Below are 18,161 nucleotides of genomic sequence, written 5' to 3' on the forward strand. Positions count from 1 at the left end.
TATCTTACCCTCATTATATGGCAATCACTGTCAAATTATACATATATCTTCCAATCATGAAAGCAAAAGGAGTTTGGATACCCTTTAAAGATAGAAAATTATGCCTTAATTTACATCTTAAGTTTTCTAAGCAATGCCAACAGATGGGCAAGTTTCTGCTATAAGGATTCATTCATTGGGTCTGTTTTATTCTTAATGTGAGATTGGTAGAACCCAACAGTTTATGCAATGGCTACACATTGTTTTTCCTAGAGTTAAATATTGATTCAGAATTCTTAAATATAGAGGACTCAAATATGCTGATTTATAGAAACAAGATTATCATTAATTTAGATCTTGTAAAAAAAAAAAAATTAGTAAAATATTGGTAAATAAATAAATAAGATTTAAAGCATTGTGGATGCAGGATTTATTTAAAATGGTAGACATGGTCTAGGAAATTGAAGTAGTTCTCAAGATTTGAAACTATCTATTATACAGCTCTTTATATAAACCTTTTATTTAGTCAGTCTTTACGAGATGCAGAAAAAAAGAAGAGTTTTTTTTTGGAGTAACACATGATGTACCAATAAAAACATATAATATATATACATTTCAATTGGTTCTCAAATTTTAGCACCAGTGTAGAAGCAGTTAATCTAACAGCAAAATGTAGGAAAAGCAATTTATTTAAAAGACTGATTAATAGTTAGCAAATAGCTTTCAATAGTCTAAGAATAGTACATGGAAGTAAAATATAGTATTACTACTTTACAATATGGCTTCTACTAGCGAGAATTCCCTTTTGGGTACCATTAGCAACATGAGCCTGGGCAACACCAGTAATGAAGCTTCACCTAGCACATCGGTGATTAATGTCCAAAAACCTCAGGAACAAAGACCACCTAACGAACGTCAAAAAAGGAGACGATCAGGTGACATTGAAAACCAAAATCAACCTCAAAACAAGAAGGGAAGAGCTTTGGTTAGTAAAGACGCACTACAAGTGTATAAACAGTTACGGAACACTTCTACTAAGATTAATAAATTTGAACATCAACAAGAATTTCTTAACAAGTGCCTTGACAAAAAAGTCATTCCACTTGGTCTCCAGCTAAAAATTCAACCAGGAATTGGCAAAACTGATATTGCGTTTATTGACAAGTGGAAATCAACTCTAGGACAATGTTCATTTGGACTTATGTCTCTCTTAGTGGATTACCTTGGAGGTCAAATTGCTGACCTAGAGGTTACAAAATCGAAATTTCAGAAGGAAGTCGATAAGACCAGCAGACAAGATCAAAAAGAGATCGAACAAGCTATATTAGCTTGCCAACACAAGGTCAAATCAGTCGAACAAGAACGCTTGAATAACAAATTCAAGAACAGTACTAAATCTCCTCAATCTGAAACTTATTTATCCACCAAGAGGCCTCAAAAGGGCCGATACAAACCTCGTCAACGTCAACAAGACAGGAGACGTCAACAAGACTTGAGGCGTCAACAAGACCCGAGACGACAACAATACTCGAGACGTCAAAAAGACACGAATTACCAGAGAGACAAGGCCTGGCAACCACAACATCGGGGCCAACCACAATACCAGACAAAGAACAATCAAGAGACAACCCTGTTACTACTCAGAGACATTCTAACCAAAATGATCTAATTATCTTTAATAAAGAATTTGAAGATTACTTGTCTAAACTTGTCATTAACCTTTCCGACTTGACCCTTTCTGCAGCGGCAAAATCAGCCCTACAAAAAGGTTTAAGCTTTGTTCCAACACAACTTGACCATGATATGTTACAAATCTACTCAGATTTCAAAACATTTTATCGTAGAGTCAGACTCAAACACCATTTCTTCGATGATTCGATAGATGACAATGTGCAAACCACTCCCCCTTTAAACTTCCAAGATAACTTAGCTAGGAAGTTTAGACAAAAGAGCAAATGGATTCCTAGCAAAGGTAAAGACGCTTTTGTAGATGCTTTCATTGAGGCTACCACTCTCGGGCTTTTAACCTCGAAACCTCGAAAGTGGGTCAAACAAAACCTCACCAAAACAGAAAGAAGAGCTATTGAAGATTTATCCAAAAACAAAAATATTGTTATCAAAAAAGCTGACAAAGGTTCAGCTATAGTCATATTAAACGCTGTAAATTACAATCAAATGGCGCTTACTCAACTCATGGATGAACGTTTCTATGTTGAAACTAGCACGAACCTCACCACATTTCACACTCTTAAAATCAACCGCACTTTACTTTCTTTACTATCAAAAAATGAGATTAACCAAGACATCTACAATTTCCTACAAGTCGAAGAACCAAGAACACCACAGTTCTATCTTCTACCAAAAATACACAAAACTTTTGTGAATGGTTCACCACCAGGTAGACCAATTATCAGTGGAAACAACGGTCCTACTGAAAAAATCAGTAGCTTTGTAGATGAACATATCAAACCATTTGTACCTCTTATAAAGTCTTATGTTAAAGACACTCCAGACTTTATCAACAAAATCGAACGCATCAAAAATTTACCAGAAGGTACTATTTTAGCAACAATGGATGTAACATCTTTATACACCAACATTCCAAACCAAGAAGGTCTGGTTTCCGTTGCCAAAAGCCTACATTCACACAAAGCGTCTTATCAAATATCCAACAAAGGGCTATTAGAACTTCTCAAATTAGTCCTTCACTGCAACAATTTCACTTTTAACAATAGAACTTATCTACAAGTCGGTGGCACAGCCATGGGCACCAAAGTAGCTCCGTCTTTTGCTAATATCTTCATGGGACATCTAGAGGAGAAACTATTAAATGGATTCCCTCTAAAGCCATTTTTATACCTAAGGTTCATTGATGACATTTTCATTATTTGGACGCATGGTAAAGAATCGCTCAATAAATTCATACAACACATGAATTCTCAGCATAGAACAATCAAATTCACTGCTGAAGTATCTGAAGAACAAGTTGTATTCTAAGACACTATTGTGAAATTCCGTAAAACATTGGACACAGTTGAGGTTGAACTATATACCAAACCCACTGATACCCATTCGTACCTCCATTACGATTCGGAACATCCAATACCATGTAAAAAAGCTGGACCCTATGGGCAGTTCCTTCGGGTAAAAAGAAACTGCACAAATGACGCAGATTTTCAAAAACACTCGGCAAGTTTGTTGAAATATTACAAATTCCGAGGCTATAATGAAACTCTTCTCAATGCCAGCCTTAAAAAAGCAGAAGCAAAAGACCGTAAAGCATTACTAAATCCAGTCAAAAAAGACACCAAAAAAATGACAAGAATACCTCTAGTGTTGAGCTATACAAAAGCCAGTCCTAATCTAAGAGAGATTATTGACACTACTTGGCCATTGTTGCATATAAAAGAAACAACCAAACAGATTTTTAGTGAACAACCGCTCTTTGCCTACAAAAGAAATAAAAACCTCAAAGACATTCTAGTTAAAGCGGCTTTCCAATATCCGCCAATCACACCGGGGACATCTGGTATCAGTACACTAAATAAGTTGACCAAATGCAGCAACGAAGAATGTAGCTATTGCCCTTGGATCAATTTCCGAAGGTCTTTCACAAGCACATTCACAGAACGCAAATATAGAAAAAACTATATTGGTGACTGCAACACACCAAATATCATTTACATGATTACATGCAAGTCTTGCAAACAACAATATGTTGGCAAAAGCAAACGTCATTTCAAAGCTCGACTCGGCGAACATCTCCGATATGTCAAAAATAAGTCAACGGAACCCACTGGTAAACATTTCAACCAGACAGGACACAACATCCACCATATGTCTTTCGAAATCATCGAAGTCCTCTGGAACGATCCTAATGACAACACGTCAGACGTCCTTAGGAGCAAAAGAGAGGATTATTGGATCCTCCAACTCAGAGCGCTAAAACCCATTGGAATCAACAGTTTAGAGACTTCCAAATTTCAGTACGCCACTCACTCTATTCTCTAAAATATAGTATGATAATTCCATGATTATATCAAATCAAATGCGAGACATTTTCTTAATATTATACCTAAATATTAAAATGTCACAGTTTATTTTTATTTTTGCTCATTATAAGCATAAAGTTACAAAAATCTAGTCTGGTCAAAGTCAAGTTGTGTATTATCTATATGCAGGAAGGTTTTCCGAATGCATGTGATTTTAACCTCGGAATTGATGGTAATTATTCACTTTTCAATTTCCATATTACCAGCCAGAATAATATAAATATATAGCATAGAGTTAGTATCTTATGCAAGAATATGCTACACAAAATTGAAATGTGTTTATTTTAAACAATTACTTTGAATTTTGATTCAATATTGTTTTGAAAGATGTGATTATTTAAATCACATTAATTTTGTTTTTGCCAAATCTGGGGACAAATGCAAAATTCTTCTGAGTGACTAAGTTAACCAAATGACTGGGTTGAAGTCACAAAATACTACCAAAAGCTGTTTGGTTGATATATATTGAATCATATCAGAATGTATAGGATTCAGATGAGGTGAACCAAGACAGAAATAAAATGAGCATTTTTGATAGTGAAACATTTTCTGAAATAACTAAGAACACTTAAGGATACTGCAAGTTAGTACAAGTGTTTTCCATATTGCCAAACAAGTGTTTTTCTTTAAATACAACTATAGAACTATATTTGACAAGTTGCATTTTAGTATTTCTAATAGCGAAATAATTTCTGAATTTAATATAAACAATTGTCAAGAGCAACATACAAAAGTTGTTCATTATGTCAAATTTTTGTTTCTTTAAATTTGGAACTGTACATGGCAAGATATTCTAGAAAGTTAACCGTTGTGAAATGTTAGTTAGAAATATCAAAACATTTTATTTTAGACAGATTTTTCATAGCTGGAGAAAATCATCTGTTAGCATTCTTTTTGGACTTAAGAGGACAACAATCATGGCTTTAATTCAGCTCAACATCTAAATGTTCTGTGGAAGCAGTATATCAATGGAAACATGTATACTGAAACTTTTCCACTGATTTGTCCATTTCTGTATTTTTACACTTGAGTAGTCCAATACAAAACAAAAATATTGTTCATGGTTGAAATGGTAGACATTGTATTCAAAGGTTCTACCACTCATAGAAATTTTATCAGATTTTTAGCTCACCTGGCCTGAAGGGCCAAGTGAGCTTTTCTCATCACTTGGCGTCCGTCGTCGTCCGTCGTCGTCGTCGTCCGTCGTCGTTAACTTTTACAAAAATCTTCTCCTCTGAAACTACTGGGCCAAATCAAACCAAACTTGGCCACAATCATCATTGGGGTATCTAGTTTAAAAAATGTGTGGCGTGACCCGGTCAACCAACCAAGATGGCCGCCACGGCTAAAAATAGAACATAGGGGTAAAATGCAGTTTTTGGCTTATAACTCAAAAACCAAAGCATTTAGAGCAAATCTGACATGGGATAAAAATGTTTATCAGGTCAAGATCTATCTGCCCTAAAATTTTCAGATGAATCGGTCAATCGGTTGTTGGGTTGCTGCCCCTGAATTGGTAATTTTGAAGAAATTTTGCTGTTTTTAGTTATTATCTTGAATATTATTATAGTTAGAGATAAACTGTAAACAGCAATAATGTTCAGCAAAGTAAGATCTACAAATAAGTCAACATGACCAAAATGGTCAGTTGACCCGTTTAGGAGTTATTGCCCTTTATAGTCAATTTTTAACCATTTTTCGTTAATTAAAGTAATCTTTTACAAAAATCTTCTCCTCTGAAACTACTTGGCCAAATGAATCCAAACTTGGCCACAATCATCTTTGGGGTATCTAGTTTAAAAAATGTGTGGCGTGACCTGGTCAACCAACCAAGATGGCCGCCACCGCTAAAAATAGAACATAGGGGTAAAATGCAGTTTTTGGCTTATAACTCAAAAACCAAAGCATTTTGAGGAAATCTGACAGGGGATAAAAATGTTTATCAGGTCAAGAACTATCTGCCCTGAAGTTTTCAGATGAATCGGTCAATCGGTTGTTGGGTTGCTGCCCCTGAATTGGTAATTTTGAAGAAATTTTGCTGTTTTTGGTTATTATCTTGAATATTATTATAGTTAGAGATAAACTGTAAACAGCAATAATGTTCAGCAAAGTAAGATCTACAAATAAGTCAACATGACCAAAATGGTCAGTTGACCCGTTTAGGAGTTATTGCCCTTTATAGTCAATTTTTAACCATTTTTCGTTAATTAAAGTAATCTTTTACAAAAATCTTCTCCTCTGAAACTACTTGGCCAAATGAATCCAAACTTGGCCACAATCATCTTTGGGGTATCTAGTTTAAAAAATGTGTGGCGTGACCTGGTCAACCAACCAAGATGGCCGCCACCGCTAAAAATAGAACATAGGGGTAAAATGCAGTTTTTGGCTTATAACTCAAAAACCAAAGCATTTTGAGGAAATCTTACAGGGGATAAAAATGTTTATCAGGTCAAGAACTATCTGCCCTGAAGTTTTCAGATGAATCGGTCAATCGGTTGTTGGGTTGCTGCCCCTGAATTGGTAATTTTGAAGAAATTTTGCTGTTTTTGGTTATTATCTTGAATATTATTATAGTTAGAGATAAACTGTAAACAGCAATAATGTTCAGCAAAGTAAGATCTACAAATAAGTCAACATGACCAAAATGGTCAGTTGACCCGTTTAGGAGTTATTGCCCTTTATAGTCAATTTTTAACCATTTTTCGTTAATTAAAGTAATCTTTTACAAAAATCTTCTCCTCTGAAACTACTTGGCCAAATGAATCCAAACTTGGCCACAATCATCTTTGGGGTATCTAGTTTAAAAAATGTGTGGCGTGACCTGGTCAACCAACCAAGATGGCCGCCACCGCTAAAAATAGAACATAGGGGTAAAATGCAGTTTTTGGCTTATAACTCAAAAACCAAAGCATTTTGAGGAAATCTGACAGGGGATAAAAATGTTTATCAGGTCAAGAACTATCTGCCCTGAAGTTTTCAGATGAATCGGTCAATCGGTTGTTGGGTTGCTGCCCCTGAATTGGTAATTTTGAAGAAATTTTGCTGTTTTTGGTTATTATCTTGAATATTATTATAGTTAGAGATAAACTGTAAACAGCAATAATGTTCAGCAAAGTAAGATCTACAAATAAGTCAACATGACCTAAATGGTCAATTGACCCCTTAAGGAGTTATTTCCCTTTATAGTCAATTTTTAACAATTTTCATTAATTTGGTAAATTTATGTAAATTTTTACCAAATATAGTTCTCTGTTACTAATGGGCAAAGTTCATGATAGATATAATTGTAAGAAGCAAAATCGTTCAGTAAAGTAAGAACTTCAAACACATCACCATCACCAAAATACAATTTTGTCATGAATCCATTTGTGTCCTTTGTTTAATATGCACATAGACCAAGGTGAGCGACACAGGCTCTTTAGAGCCTCTAGTTTTTTAAATTTAGTCAGTTTAGAGAATTGTCATTATACAATAGTACAAGACTTCTCTTGATGAAAATATTTTATTCTAAATCTATAAAATATTAAAAGTAGTATATCTAGCAGAGAAGCAAATTCTCAGGGACTATAACTTTAAAAAAGTTTAAAGATTAATCCAGATTTAGCATAATCATGAAGCAACTTTGGTTTGAGTCTTTAATAAACTTTGATTGTATTAAGGACACCTATTTACAAAGTATATTTTAATTGATTATAATTCTTTAATTAAGTAGAAAAGAATTTATTTCGAAAGATGTGATATTGATCAGGTTATCAAAAGACGACAGCAATCATATATTATCTGTTATTATATTAATATAGAGAAAACAATGGAAAGTTAAAGAAAGGTAATAATGTTTCCAAATAAACTTAAGTTTCAAAGTGGAAAGTAATGAAATTAAGGTTGGATTATAAGTTCTTGTCGATTTGTACAACAAGAACAACCTTTTCAGAAATAAATGCTTATTTACTGTTGCATAAATATTACAACACATTTAGCTCATAATGAAGGAGCTTTAATATAATTATTTCTATACTGACCTACAGATTATTTATTCATCAGATATAGAAAGATGGGGTATATATATACATGTGAGTGCCATTGAGACAACTCTACATCAAGTCTATTAATTTTGCATACTTGTATTTATACAATCTGCAAAGTTTGCCATTGATACATATAGTTATGCAGCATAGCTTCATTGTATAATAAATTCAGTAATTTCGGCTTTTACTAATATCCGTATTTACAAAATTTAATGGAGTTATTTTTAAAAAAATTTCACATAATTTTTTTTTTTATATGTTGAAATTGTATGTGTGTGAGAGAATTTATCCTCCACCAAATGAAATACTGCTTGTTAATCAGTAAATATTCTATATAATATAAATGTAATTTCATGGTAAGTATATTTAACCAAATTCATATAAAATGGTAATTTTTGAAATCTCAAGAAGAGATTTTATATGAATTTATAGGGTTAAATATACTTACCACAATCCACCACCACCCCTGGAATAAATTCAGTTTTTTGTTCCCTTAATTGAAATTATTCAATTAAACGACAAATTAAAACTAAAGCTAGTGTATGTTACACAGGTGAACTATGACGTAGGTGAGTATGTAACAAAAAATATGTTCCGGCGTGACATTTGTTCCGCTGGAACTAATTTCATAGGAAATATGTTCCGCCGGAACTTATATCACAGAAAATATGTTCCAGCACTGTAATATTTGTTCCGGAACTAATTTTTTGACCAAATATGAAATAAGTTCCGGAACAAATATCATAGCTCCATGAATTTTGTTCCAGTTAATATTAAAAGTTTTAAATAAGTTCCTGTGATATTAGTTTAAGACCAATATGTACATATTTCAAAGAAATCAATGAATAAGTTCTTCTCAAACCTATTTTCACTGAAATAAGTACCTTTGCAACATATTGCACAGCGAAACATTTTCTTGTTACACTTAAATTATAAAGCAAGCTAAACATGCTAAATGCTGTACTGAGTGTGCTGGCATGGGATACATGTGCAATTATTGTAGACATGACTGTAAAGTTCTACAGGATAAAGCGATGGTAATTTATCATAATTTGTATCTATGTTTTATGTGGTATTCCTCCTTGGTTCCTGTTAATTGTCATGGCCCTGTTTCTAGTCATACATGTACTTGTCATGGAACAGTTTCAAAAGAGTGTGTCTTTTGTTTCTTCATGTCTTTTGGAATCATTAATCAGTTATTTTGTCCTTTTCAAGTTAGTTCATATGTTCATATTCATCTTTGACTTTAATTTTTTCTGAAAGATTTTTCTTATCCTACTCTTTTCTGGCTCAAAGTGGGACTGTCATTTTGATATTTTTTACGTTTATAATTAAACATTTGCTATAGTCCACAAGATTCCTATTGGATGATTTACATTTTTCATTTCAGTATTATATTATCAATATAATATACTTATTTTTATAATGCACTTGAATGATAACTTTAAACTCATTGATGACAAATGTTCAGTATATAACATAACCTGTTTAACCAGTGGAACATATTTCACCGACTAGGAACTTATTTTACCAGGCGAGGAACAAATTTCACAAACCCAGAACTTATTTCACCAGGTAAGGAACAAATCTCATAAACCTGGAACCTATTTCACTAGGCAAGGAACAAATTTCACCAACCTGGTACTTATTTCACCAGGTAAAGTGTGGAACTTATTTCATAGAGATGGAACAAATTATATTGAAATTATCTATGAAAAAAGTTCTCCCAGAACATATTTCCTGTGATAATAGTTCCACTGGAACTTTTTTCACAGGAACAAATTTTGGCTCGCAAGTACATCTCATGGATGTAATTTTTAATCACCTAGTTAATTGCGATGAGAACATGTTGTGAAAGCAAACATATTCTATATAATATAAATGTAATTTCATGGTAAGTATATTTAACCCTATAAATTCATATAAAATCTCTTCTTGAGATTTCAAAAATTACCATTTTTTTTATAGAATAAAAAAATGGTGTTAAACTGACATATTCTAAGCTTTATAATTTCCTTTTATTTATTATTTTTTGTAGGCCTAAAATTAGATAAAAAAAATGGGAAATATATATATTTTATACTTTTAGGCATTGTAGACCAGATCAAGTTAACATCACTATTCACTATCAAGTAAGTAATGTGTCATGTTCTATTTTTATGCATCACCTACAATAGTTTATTTTAATGCAGAATTAGAGTTTTGACCCCAATTTCACAGTCCACTGAACATAGAAAATGATAGTGCGAGTGAGGCATCTGTATAGTATGGACACATTCTTGTTTCTGCTTTTATACATCTTATACTTTTCTCTCAAACCATAAGTCTAGAACCTTTATTCAGAACTAACAACATTTTTTTGGAAATTTATGCAAATAGTTATGAGTCTTATATTTGTCTGTTAATCTAGAATTTTGAAAGATTTGTTTGTCTTTTAAACCAAAAAACAAAAATGATGCTATTAAACCTCATCAATTCTCAATAAAGACATCCAAATTATATAATCTTATTATGTTTCTTTAAAGTTCTGATATAAAGCTGGTTTTTAAAGGGGAGATAACAAAGATGTTTCAGAAGATAGAGACTATTAAGTTCAAGATATAAGGATTTCATGGAAAAATCTTAGATTTTTTTTGAAATAATGTTTTATCCTTACAGCTATTCAATCTACAATCTTGTTGATGATGACATTTTCCTTGTGAATATGAATGTGAGTGTATGTCTGGAAAGTGATGAGTGTTTGATACAGCAAGTCGTTCTACAGGATGTGTATCTACCAAAAACATTCTGTAAATGGAGCTCCAGCTCAGCAGGTATGATTGCAACAGATTTAATAAGATCTACTCTTTATAAACACTGGATACTTGAACAAAAAGTTTGCCATATTCTTAAATTGGAATTTAAGTTTGAAATGCTTCATTGTAATTATATAAGTCATATTTTGAGTTACTAAATGTTAATTGAAATATGATTTTGTTTTGTCTATTGCATACATATTATTAATGCCTAAATGTCCTTGTGATCATTGTTAGTTAAGGGCATACGATACAGTTTTGATTCCGTATTTAGAGTTTGTTGAAAATTTCCATATAGGCTATTTTTTGCCTGATTAAATCAAATACGTAATGAAAATATACCTTCATGTGCTACTTTTTGAGTTAAATGAGGTTGAAATTTTGTATATTTGCTCAAAATTTGGATTTGTGACCGTATTTTCCATTTCGAGAGACAGCAATAACTTTTTTGTTTTAAAAGATAAACACAAATTGTTTTTGTTAAATAATTTGTAATTTCTGTATTTTATAAGTATCCTAAAGATTTATGCATCTTTTATTCAGAAATAACTCATATTTATCAAATGGTCATGAATTGAGAAAAAAACGTCATTTTTTGCTGTATATTTATCAAAATTAAAAAAAAATGCACTATTTACAATTTTTTTAAATTGGTCCACATAATCTCCCTGCAAAATGAAACAAACTGTCGTTTTAGAAAATAGGGGTCCATGCACTCGTTTTCAAGTTTAATCAGTTTGAATGATAAAAATCAGTTAAAAAATGCATCTTTTCCCGATATGACACAGTTTGACGTCGCAAAAATAACATTTTACGTTAACAAAGTCATTACCTCCCCTGTAACTGTATTGTATGCCCTTAACTTATCTTATGGAAAGTAACTACTTATTTGCAATTTATTAAAAATACCAAGTTAAAATAACAGCAAATTAAAGTTATTTAGGAAAGTGAGTAACAGTAGGCTGTGAGCAACTACACATGAATGAAATCTTCCATGAAATTACATTTGCTATTCATTTTTACCAGAACAGGAAAAGTCGGAATTGGCAGAATTTGTTTGCATAATAAAAAATGTATTTGAATGATGTGCTAGATATACTTGTATCCAGGTGTAATGATAAGTCGTTATCCTAAGGCTATTTTTTTCTTATTTTTTCTGTACACTTAGCTTTCATTTTTTATTACCATGCATTGTCAAGCTTGGTAACTCATAATTATTTGTCAGTAACTAAATGTACGATGCTGTCCCATACTGAACCTTCTGACCTTGTTTGTTTACATTTAAATTTCAATGGCGTCAAAATCACGTGATGTCAATTCGTTCTACCCAATCAAGTTGCTCTACTGTCAATTAGGGGATTTTCCAGTCTACGGCAATTACGTTATTTCTTTGTGGGATATTGCTTCAAAATAGGATATTTTGGGTAATTTTGGGTTTTATTCAACAGGAAAACTCTTTTTTTGCCATCCCTTTTGACATCAATGGAATTCTGTATAAGTATAAATATTTATCTACAGTCATGATGGTCAGAATACCGATCTTTTTATAATGAGTAAAAAGAAAATTCTATGAAAAATAAATGTAAATTATTTTTCATTAACCTACTCTATATTCCTGTACAAAATTATGGCATGGGCATCGTTTTTTCAATTAGTTTTCCTTTCATTTTGGTTGGGCTTTTTTCGCGGGAAAATCGCGAAAGACGTAAGGAGCATGTCATTTTAAAATTCCTAAAAATACGATTTGCTTGACCTGTATTGCCTGCCACAAGATTGATGACGCTAAATGGAATGTACACAAAGCAATGGAGGCCGGAGGTGGGATTTTGTGAAGTTCTAGAATGTTTTTAGACATTCGGAAGTCGGGATTGAAACGGGCATTAGAAATTTGGCATTTTTTTAGCAATAATTGAGAACAACAATGAAAACTTACCTTCAGAAATGTTTTTTTATTCAAAAGTGCAGTAAAAACGTATTCTTCATTGTTTTTCTACGTCGGAAGTAGCGTAGTGACGTCAATGCGGAGTTTCCCGTGTGTTAAGTTCAAACACAAATGTCTAACGAACTGACAAGATGAACGATTTTAGAATACGGTAGGATATACTACTATTAAGTCTAAACTTAACACATTTTATGTTACAGAATTTTCTGTGGGTAATTTCCTTGGTAACAAAGGACTATCTATTAATAGCAACCTTGGAGACCTTGTTATTACGCAGATCCTGAATCATTTGGGTATAACAGATAACCTACAAAGTCCTCAATGTGTTGTGGGAGGAAGCACCTGGGTGAATGGTAAGAATGAAAATATGACACATAATACTCATAAGTAAATATTTGTGCTGGATAAATATTAGGCTTATCAAATTATCCTCACTATGGAAAATAATTATTTTGGAGGCTTCTTGGTAAGTTAGGTTAAAGTTAAAATTAGTGGACTAGAATTTGGTTAAAAGTTTAAAATATTATAAAAGTATTTTGCTTGCTGGGTATCCATTTCTGTAGATTTCATGATTATCCCAAACCTCGAAATAAAGTACCAAACAATGAAATTGAGAATAGAAATGGAGAATGTGTCAAAGAGACAACAACCCTAACATACAGCAGACAACAGCCGAAGGCCACTCAGGGGGTCTTCAATGCAGTGTGAAACTCCTGCACCAGGAGGCGTCCTTCAGCTGGCCCCTAAACAAATATATATACTAGTTCAGTGATAATTGACATCATTCTAAACTCTAAATTATACACAAGAAACTAGAATTAAAAATCGTACAAGACTAACAAAGGTCAGAGGCTCCTGACTTGGGACAGGCGCAAAATTGCAGCGGGGTTAAACATGTTTTTTGAGATCTCAACCCTCCCTTTATATATTTTACATTGAATCCAAATGTATTGTATCTATATTAAGCTATCAACAGAACAAACAAGGATTTAAACATGAAAATTGATACACAAGAAGAAAATTATTTATGAACTTTATTAACTTTACAAGTACTGCTATTACAGTAAAGATGGACATTGAATGATTTTAAGGTGAACTCAAAATCATGTCTAGCTGGTGTTGTTGTTATGATGAAAAAATATTCTTTTATAAAGGAGTCTGGAAATTATCTAAACACAAGTGATTTGAACAGAGATATCATAAAAGTTAACTCCTGGAAATTGATGCATATTCAAGTTTTATTACCAATTGAAGAAAAATGTTAATTATCATCAATGTTCTTTTTTAGAATGTCCACATCCCATACAATTGCCACAACTATCAGGACTTATTTCATGCAAACTGATGAAGAGTTGTACATCTGTAGATTGCTGCTTAAATGTGGACTTCCTGAAGAGAAACTTCCATGTTCAGTTGGATATCAATTTTTGCAATAGAAACATTATTTTTATGATTGAAAAGCTGAAGTTTGAATATTCATTACTTAACTTTCATTGGGGTAAGTATTTATTATGGCAGCATGGCTTTGTTTTCTGAAAAAAGTGTTCCAATATAAACTATACAAACAAACAAAGTTATATGACTGTTTCCAATGTGAAATTGAGAACAGAAATAGGGAATGTGTCAAAAAGACAACAACTTAACCACATAGCAGAAAACTGTGGAAGCCATCAATGGGTATTCAACACATCGAAAACATCCCAAACCTGGAGGCATGCTTAAGCTGATCCCTAAACTGTACTTAGCTCAGTGATAATGGACGTTATACTAAACAGGACATCAGCAACCTCACTGAAATTTTGGAAATAAAGTGTTTTGTTGGACTCTCTGGATTTTTGTTTTTGATAATATATAATATCTATATATTAATGTATATGTGTATGCATTAGATTGAAAACAAAGACATTTAATATTCTGGTAGATGTATGATAACCTAAAAAGTATAAAGATGAAAGCTTTCTTAGGATAGATTAATGTCAAGTTTATAATGTCTTTTAAACTATAAATGAAAGTGTAAAAAATAAAATTGTGATTTAAAAGAATATTGGTAGGATGCAACTTTGTTTTCTTCACAGGTGTAAAAGACAGATTAAAACTGGGTACAGCTTTATATCTAGAGTAAGTAAATAAATTCTGCAGATTCTTTTATTTTTCTGGGTATTAAATAAACTCATCATAAATGCCAGGACTAAATTTTGTATATACGCCAGACATGAGTTTCGTCTACAAAAGACTCATCAGTGACGCTCGAATCCAAAAAAGTGAAAAAGTCCAAATAAAGTGCGCAGTTGAAGAGCATTTCCCAAAATTCCTAAAAGCTAAGGTAATCTATGCCTGAATGGATTTGCGAATTATGAGCAAATTTTTGTAAATAAAAACAGAAAAATATAACTATTCAAGAGATATATCTATAATCCGGTGCTCTAAAAGGGATCAAATCCAGCTTGGTCAATGTCGGTTACATGTCAGATGAGAATGGATTATAATTCTGTTGACTTACACTGCTACAATATTTTATGGAAGAAATTTGTTTAGGCTTTCATGAACATACAGTTGTGACATACAAATAAATGTAAAAGAGAATTATGCTTCTTTTTTCAGTTACAGTTTGGATAATGTTCAAGATGATAATGAGTTCAGAGTCAGTTTGAATGTCAGTGTACAGTTTAATCCAGGGGAGACAATGTTCCATTGGATAGTATTGACAAATACACCTCTTCCTAAGATACCATGTGATTTTAACACAGACTTTGACATATCAGGTACAAGATGCATTTAAATAGTGTATGTCATTTATAGGATTGTATGCCCCACCTAGGGTCATTATGTATTTCGGATTGCATGTCTGTTTGTCCGTCCCTATGTCCAGCTTCAGGTTAATGTTTTGGTCAAGGTAGTTTTTGATGAAGTTGAGTCCAATCAACTTGAAACTCAGTACACATATTCCCTATGATAGATCTTTTTAATTTTAATGCCAAATAGAGTTCTGGGCCCAATTTCAAGCTCCACTGAACATAGAAAAGGAAAGTGCAAGTGGTGTATCCATGTACTACGGACACATTATTTTCACCTTGCATGTTAAAATAAATACTGATATTCAATCAGAAAGGCAAAACTTTTTGTTCGCAAATATAAGAGGTATTCCTAGCTTTTCAGAGATGAGTGATACACAATTGGCATATGGCAACTGTTTGTGGGTGCAATTAGAACAGTCAAGTTGTATGTTGAAAGGACAGTCTATTTGTTATAGTATCAACCAATTTGAAATAAATCAAATCAAATTCTTGTAATTAACAATTGTTATTTCCATTTGAAGTCATCTATTTTAAAATGTATAACTGCTATTGAAATACCTGTAGTAGACTAGACCACGCAGTCATTCTAATCATCCTGACTTTTTTATACCCCCGCTTTAAAAAAGGGGGGTATACTGTTTTACCTCTGTCTGTCCTTCCGTCAGTCTGTCAGTCAGTCCGTCCGTCCCATGAATATTTTTCGTCACATTTTTCTCAGGAACTACAATACAAGGATTTCTGAAATTTGGTTTTAGGGCTTATCTAAGTCAGCTATACCATGTGATGCGTTTTCAGATTGATCACTTGACAACTTCCTGTTTACCGAACACTTGTATGATTTTACACATGATAGCCAAGTTGAAAATTTTCGTCACATTTTTCTCAGGAACTACAAGACAAGGATTTCTGAAATTTGGTTTCAGGATTTATATAAGTCAGCTATACCGTGTGATGCCTTTTCAGATTCATCACTCGACAACTTCCTGTTTACCGAACACTTGCATATTTTTACACTATTAATATTATCCACTTGCGGCGGGGGTATCATCAGTGAGCAGTAGCTCGCAGTTTCACTTGTTTTTTCTAAAGTTGGTTGTCATTAATGAATTAATGTTACCTTGAAATGTAATGATAATAATGATAATAAAATTTAAAAAATAGTTTGCATTTTAAAATTTTACATTTTTTCAGGATTTTCATTACAAACCTGGCTTCAGGAAGTTAATGTTCCATCTAAAAAACATTTGTCAAAAATGGTGATCCTTCAGTTATTTCAAGAGCTTGGTATTGGTAGGCTTATGAATGAAGAATCATGCCAGAGATCTAGTGCAAAGTACAGTCCAGCTTTGAATGGTTGGAAGAAATGTTAGTATTGAAGATCAACTTTTGTGAAAAAGGTTTAACTGTATTTTCAAGTTATCTGACATTTTTGGTTGATATGAATTATATATTGCCGTTGTTGTAAATTGGTCTTAAAATCAAATATTCTAAAATAGGTTTTGCACCTGCAAAGCAGATTGAAATGTGTAGAAAATTATATTTATAGATAAAAAAGAAATATTTCTTCAAACTTAATCTAGCCATTTTATGCCAGTAATTTTCCAAGATATGTCCTTTTCAATTTACAGTAATGGTTGTTACTACTGACAACAATTAGATTTGGATTATGTAGGAATTCATCTGTTTTTCATAGTAATCTTAATGTAAGTTTTATATCCATGAAGCTTGCAGTTTTTTAGTTAAGCATTTGTCAGCATATTAAAAATAATGTGTAAGATAAAACTAAATTTATTGAGTGAAAAAGCTTTGGTTTTAGAGGGTAAATTAATGATTTATGTTTTTATTTCAGCATGTCCATTAGATGTATCTTTGACCCCACTACCTAGTCCTGTTTCATGTATGATTTCATCACACTGTACAGCGGTGGACTGTTGTATTGATGTAGATTTTCTTGATAGATCATTTAATGCCTTCCTGGATGTCAACACATGTACCAATGTCATGACAGTAGGGCTAGAAAAACTTGTTTTAGATCCTATTAGCTTATTGGACTATCAATTTGGTAAGTTATCTAGCTATTACTTTTATTTTAGTCACAAAACATGTAATATATTTGCTATGTAATAATACAATCCAGTTTCTATAACTAATTTATTAACAAGTACATCGTTTGATGGTCAGACTACAGAATGACAACATGTGTATAAGAACTTCAATTGATCTATTTAATTACATGTTTATTTAAGAATGTGCAGACATGTGAGAGTTGTTGATCTGTCAATTATAATTACTGTAACAGATGATATGGTAATAAAGTGAGGTGAACTTTATAACAAAACATGCTTATGGATAACCTTTAGCAAGTATTCCTTGAGAACGAAAGTTTGAGAAGTTAAATGCATAAAAACATTTGTTAGTATCAATACAACATGTTCCTAAGCAGATCAGCAATAACTGAGCTTATAATTTTAGTACAAGATCACAACTTATATGCTGAAATTTAATCATACCAATATCTTTACCAGATAGTTGTCTCATTTTCAATCAACCATATCTCTACATTTTGATGTTTT

At 32.4% G+C, this 18,161-nt stretch overlaps 1 protein-coding gene across 1 annotated transcript in view; it reads left to right on the forward strand.

Annotated features, from left to right (window-relative positions):
- The window catches only part of LOC143057494 (uncharacterized), a 51,203-nt gene extending 33,111 nt beyond the window's left edge, over positions 1-18,092 (forward strand). Inside the window, exons 37-45 of the mRNA XM_076230802.1 lie at positions 10,146-10,188; positions 10,715-10,869; positions 12,994-13,146; positions 14,082-14,291; positions 14,869-14,911; positions 15,395-15,555; positions 16,780-16,953; positions 17,438-17,650; positions 18,061-18,092. Coding sequence (XP_076086917.1) covers positions 10,146-10,188; positions 10,715-10,869; positions 12,994-13,146; positions 14,082-14,291; positions 14,869-14,911; positions 15,395-15,555; positions 16,780-16,953; positions 17,438-17,650; positions 18,061-18,092 — 1,184 coding nt within the window. The remainder of the gene's footprint in view (positions 1-10,145; positions 10,189-10,714; positions 10,870-12,993; positions 13,147-14,081; positions 14,292-14,868; positions 14,912-15,394; positions 15,556-16,779; positions 16,954-17,437; positions 17,651-18,060) is intronic.
- Positions 18,093-18,161: the final 69 nt, after the last annotated feature.

The sequence above is a fragment of the Mytilus galloprovincialis genome, chromosome 13 (genome assembly GCF_965363235.1).
Source record: "Mytilus galloprovincialis chromosome 13, xbMytGall1.hap1.1, whole genome shotgun sequence".
Taxonomy (NCBI): Eukaryota; Metazoa; Mollusca; class Bivalvia; order Mytilida; family Mytilidae; genus Mytilus; species Mytilus galloprovincialis.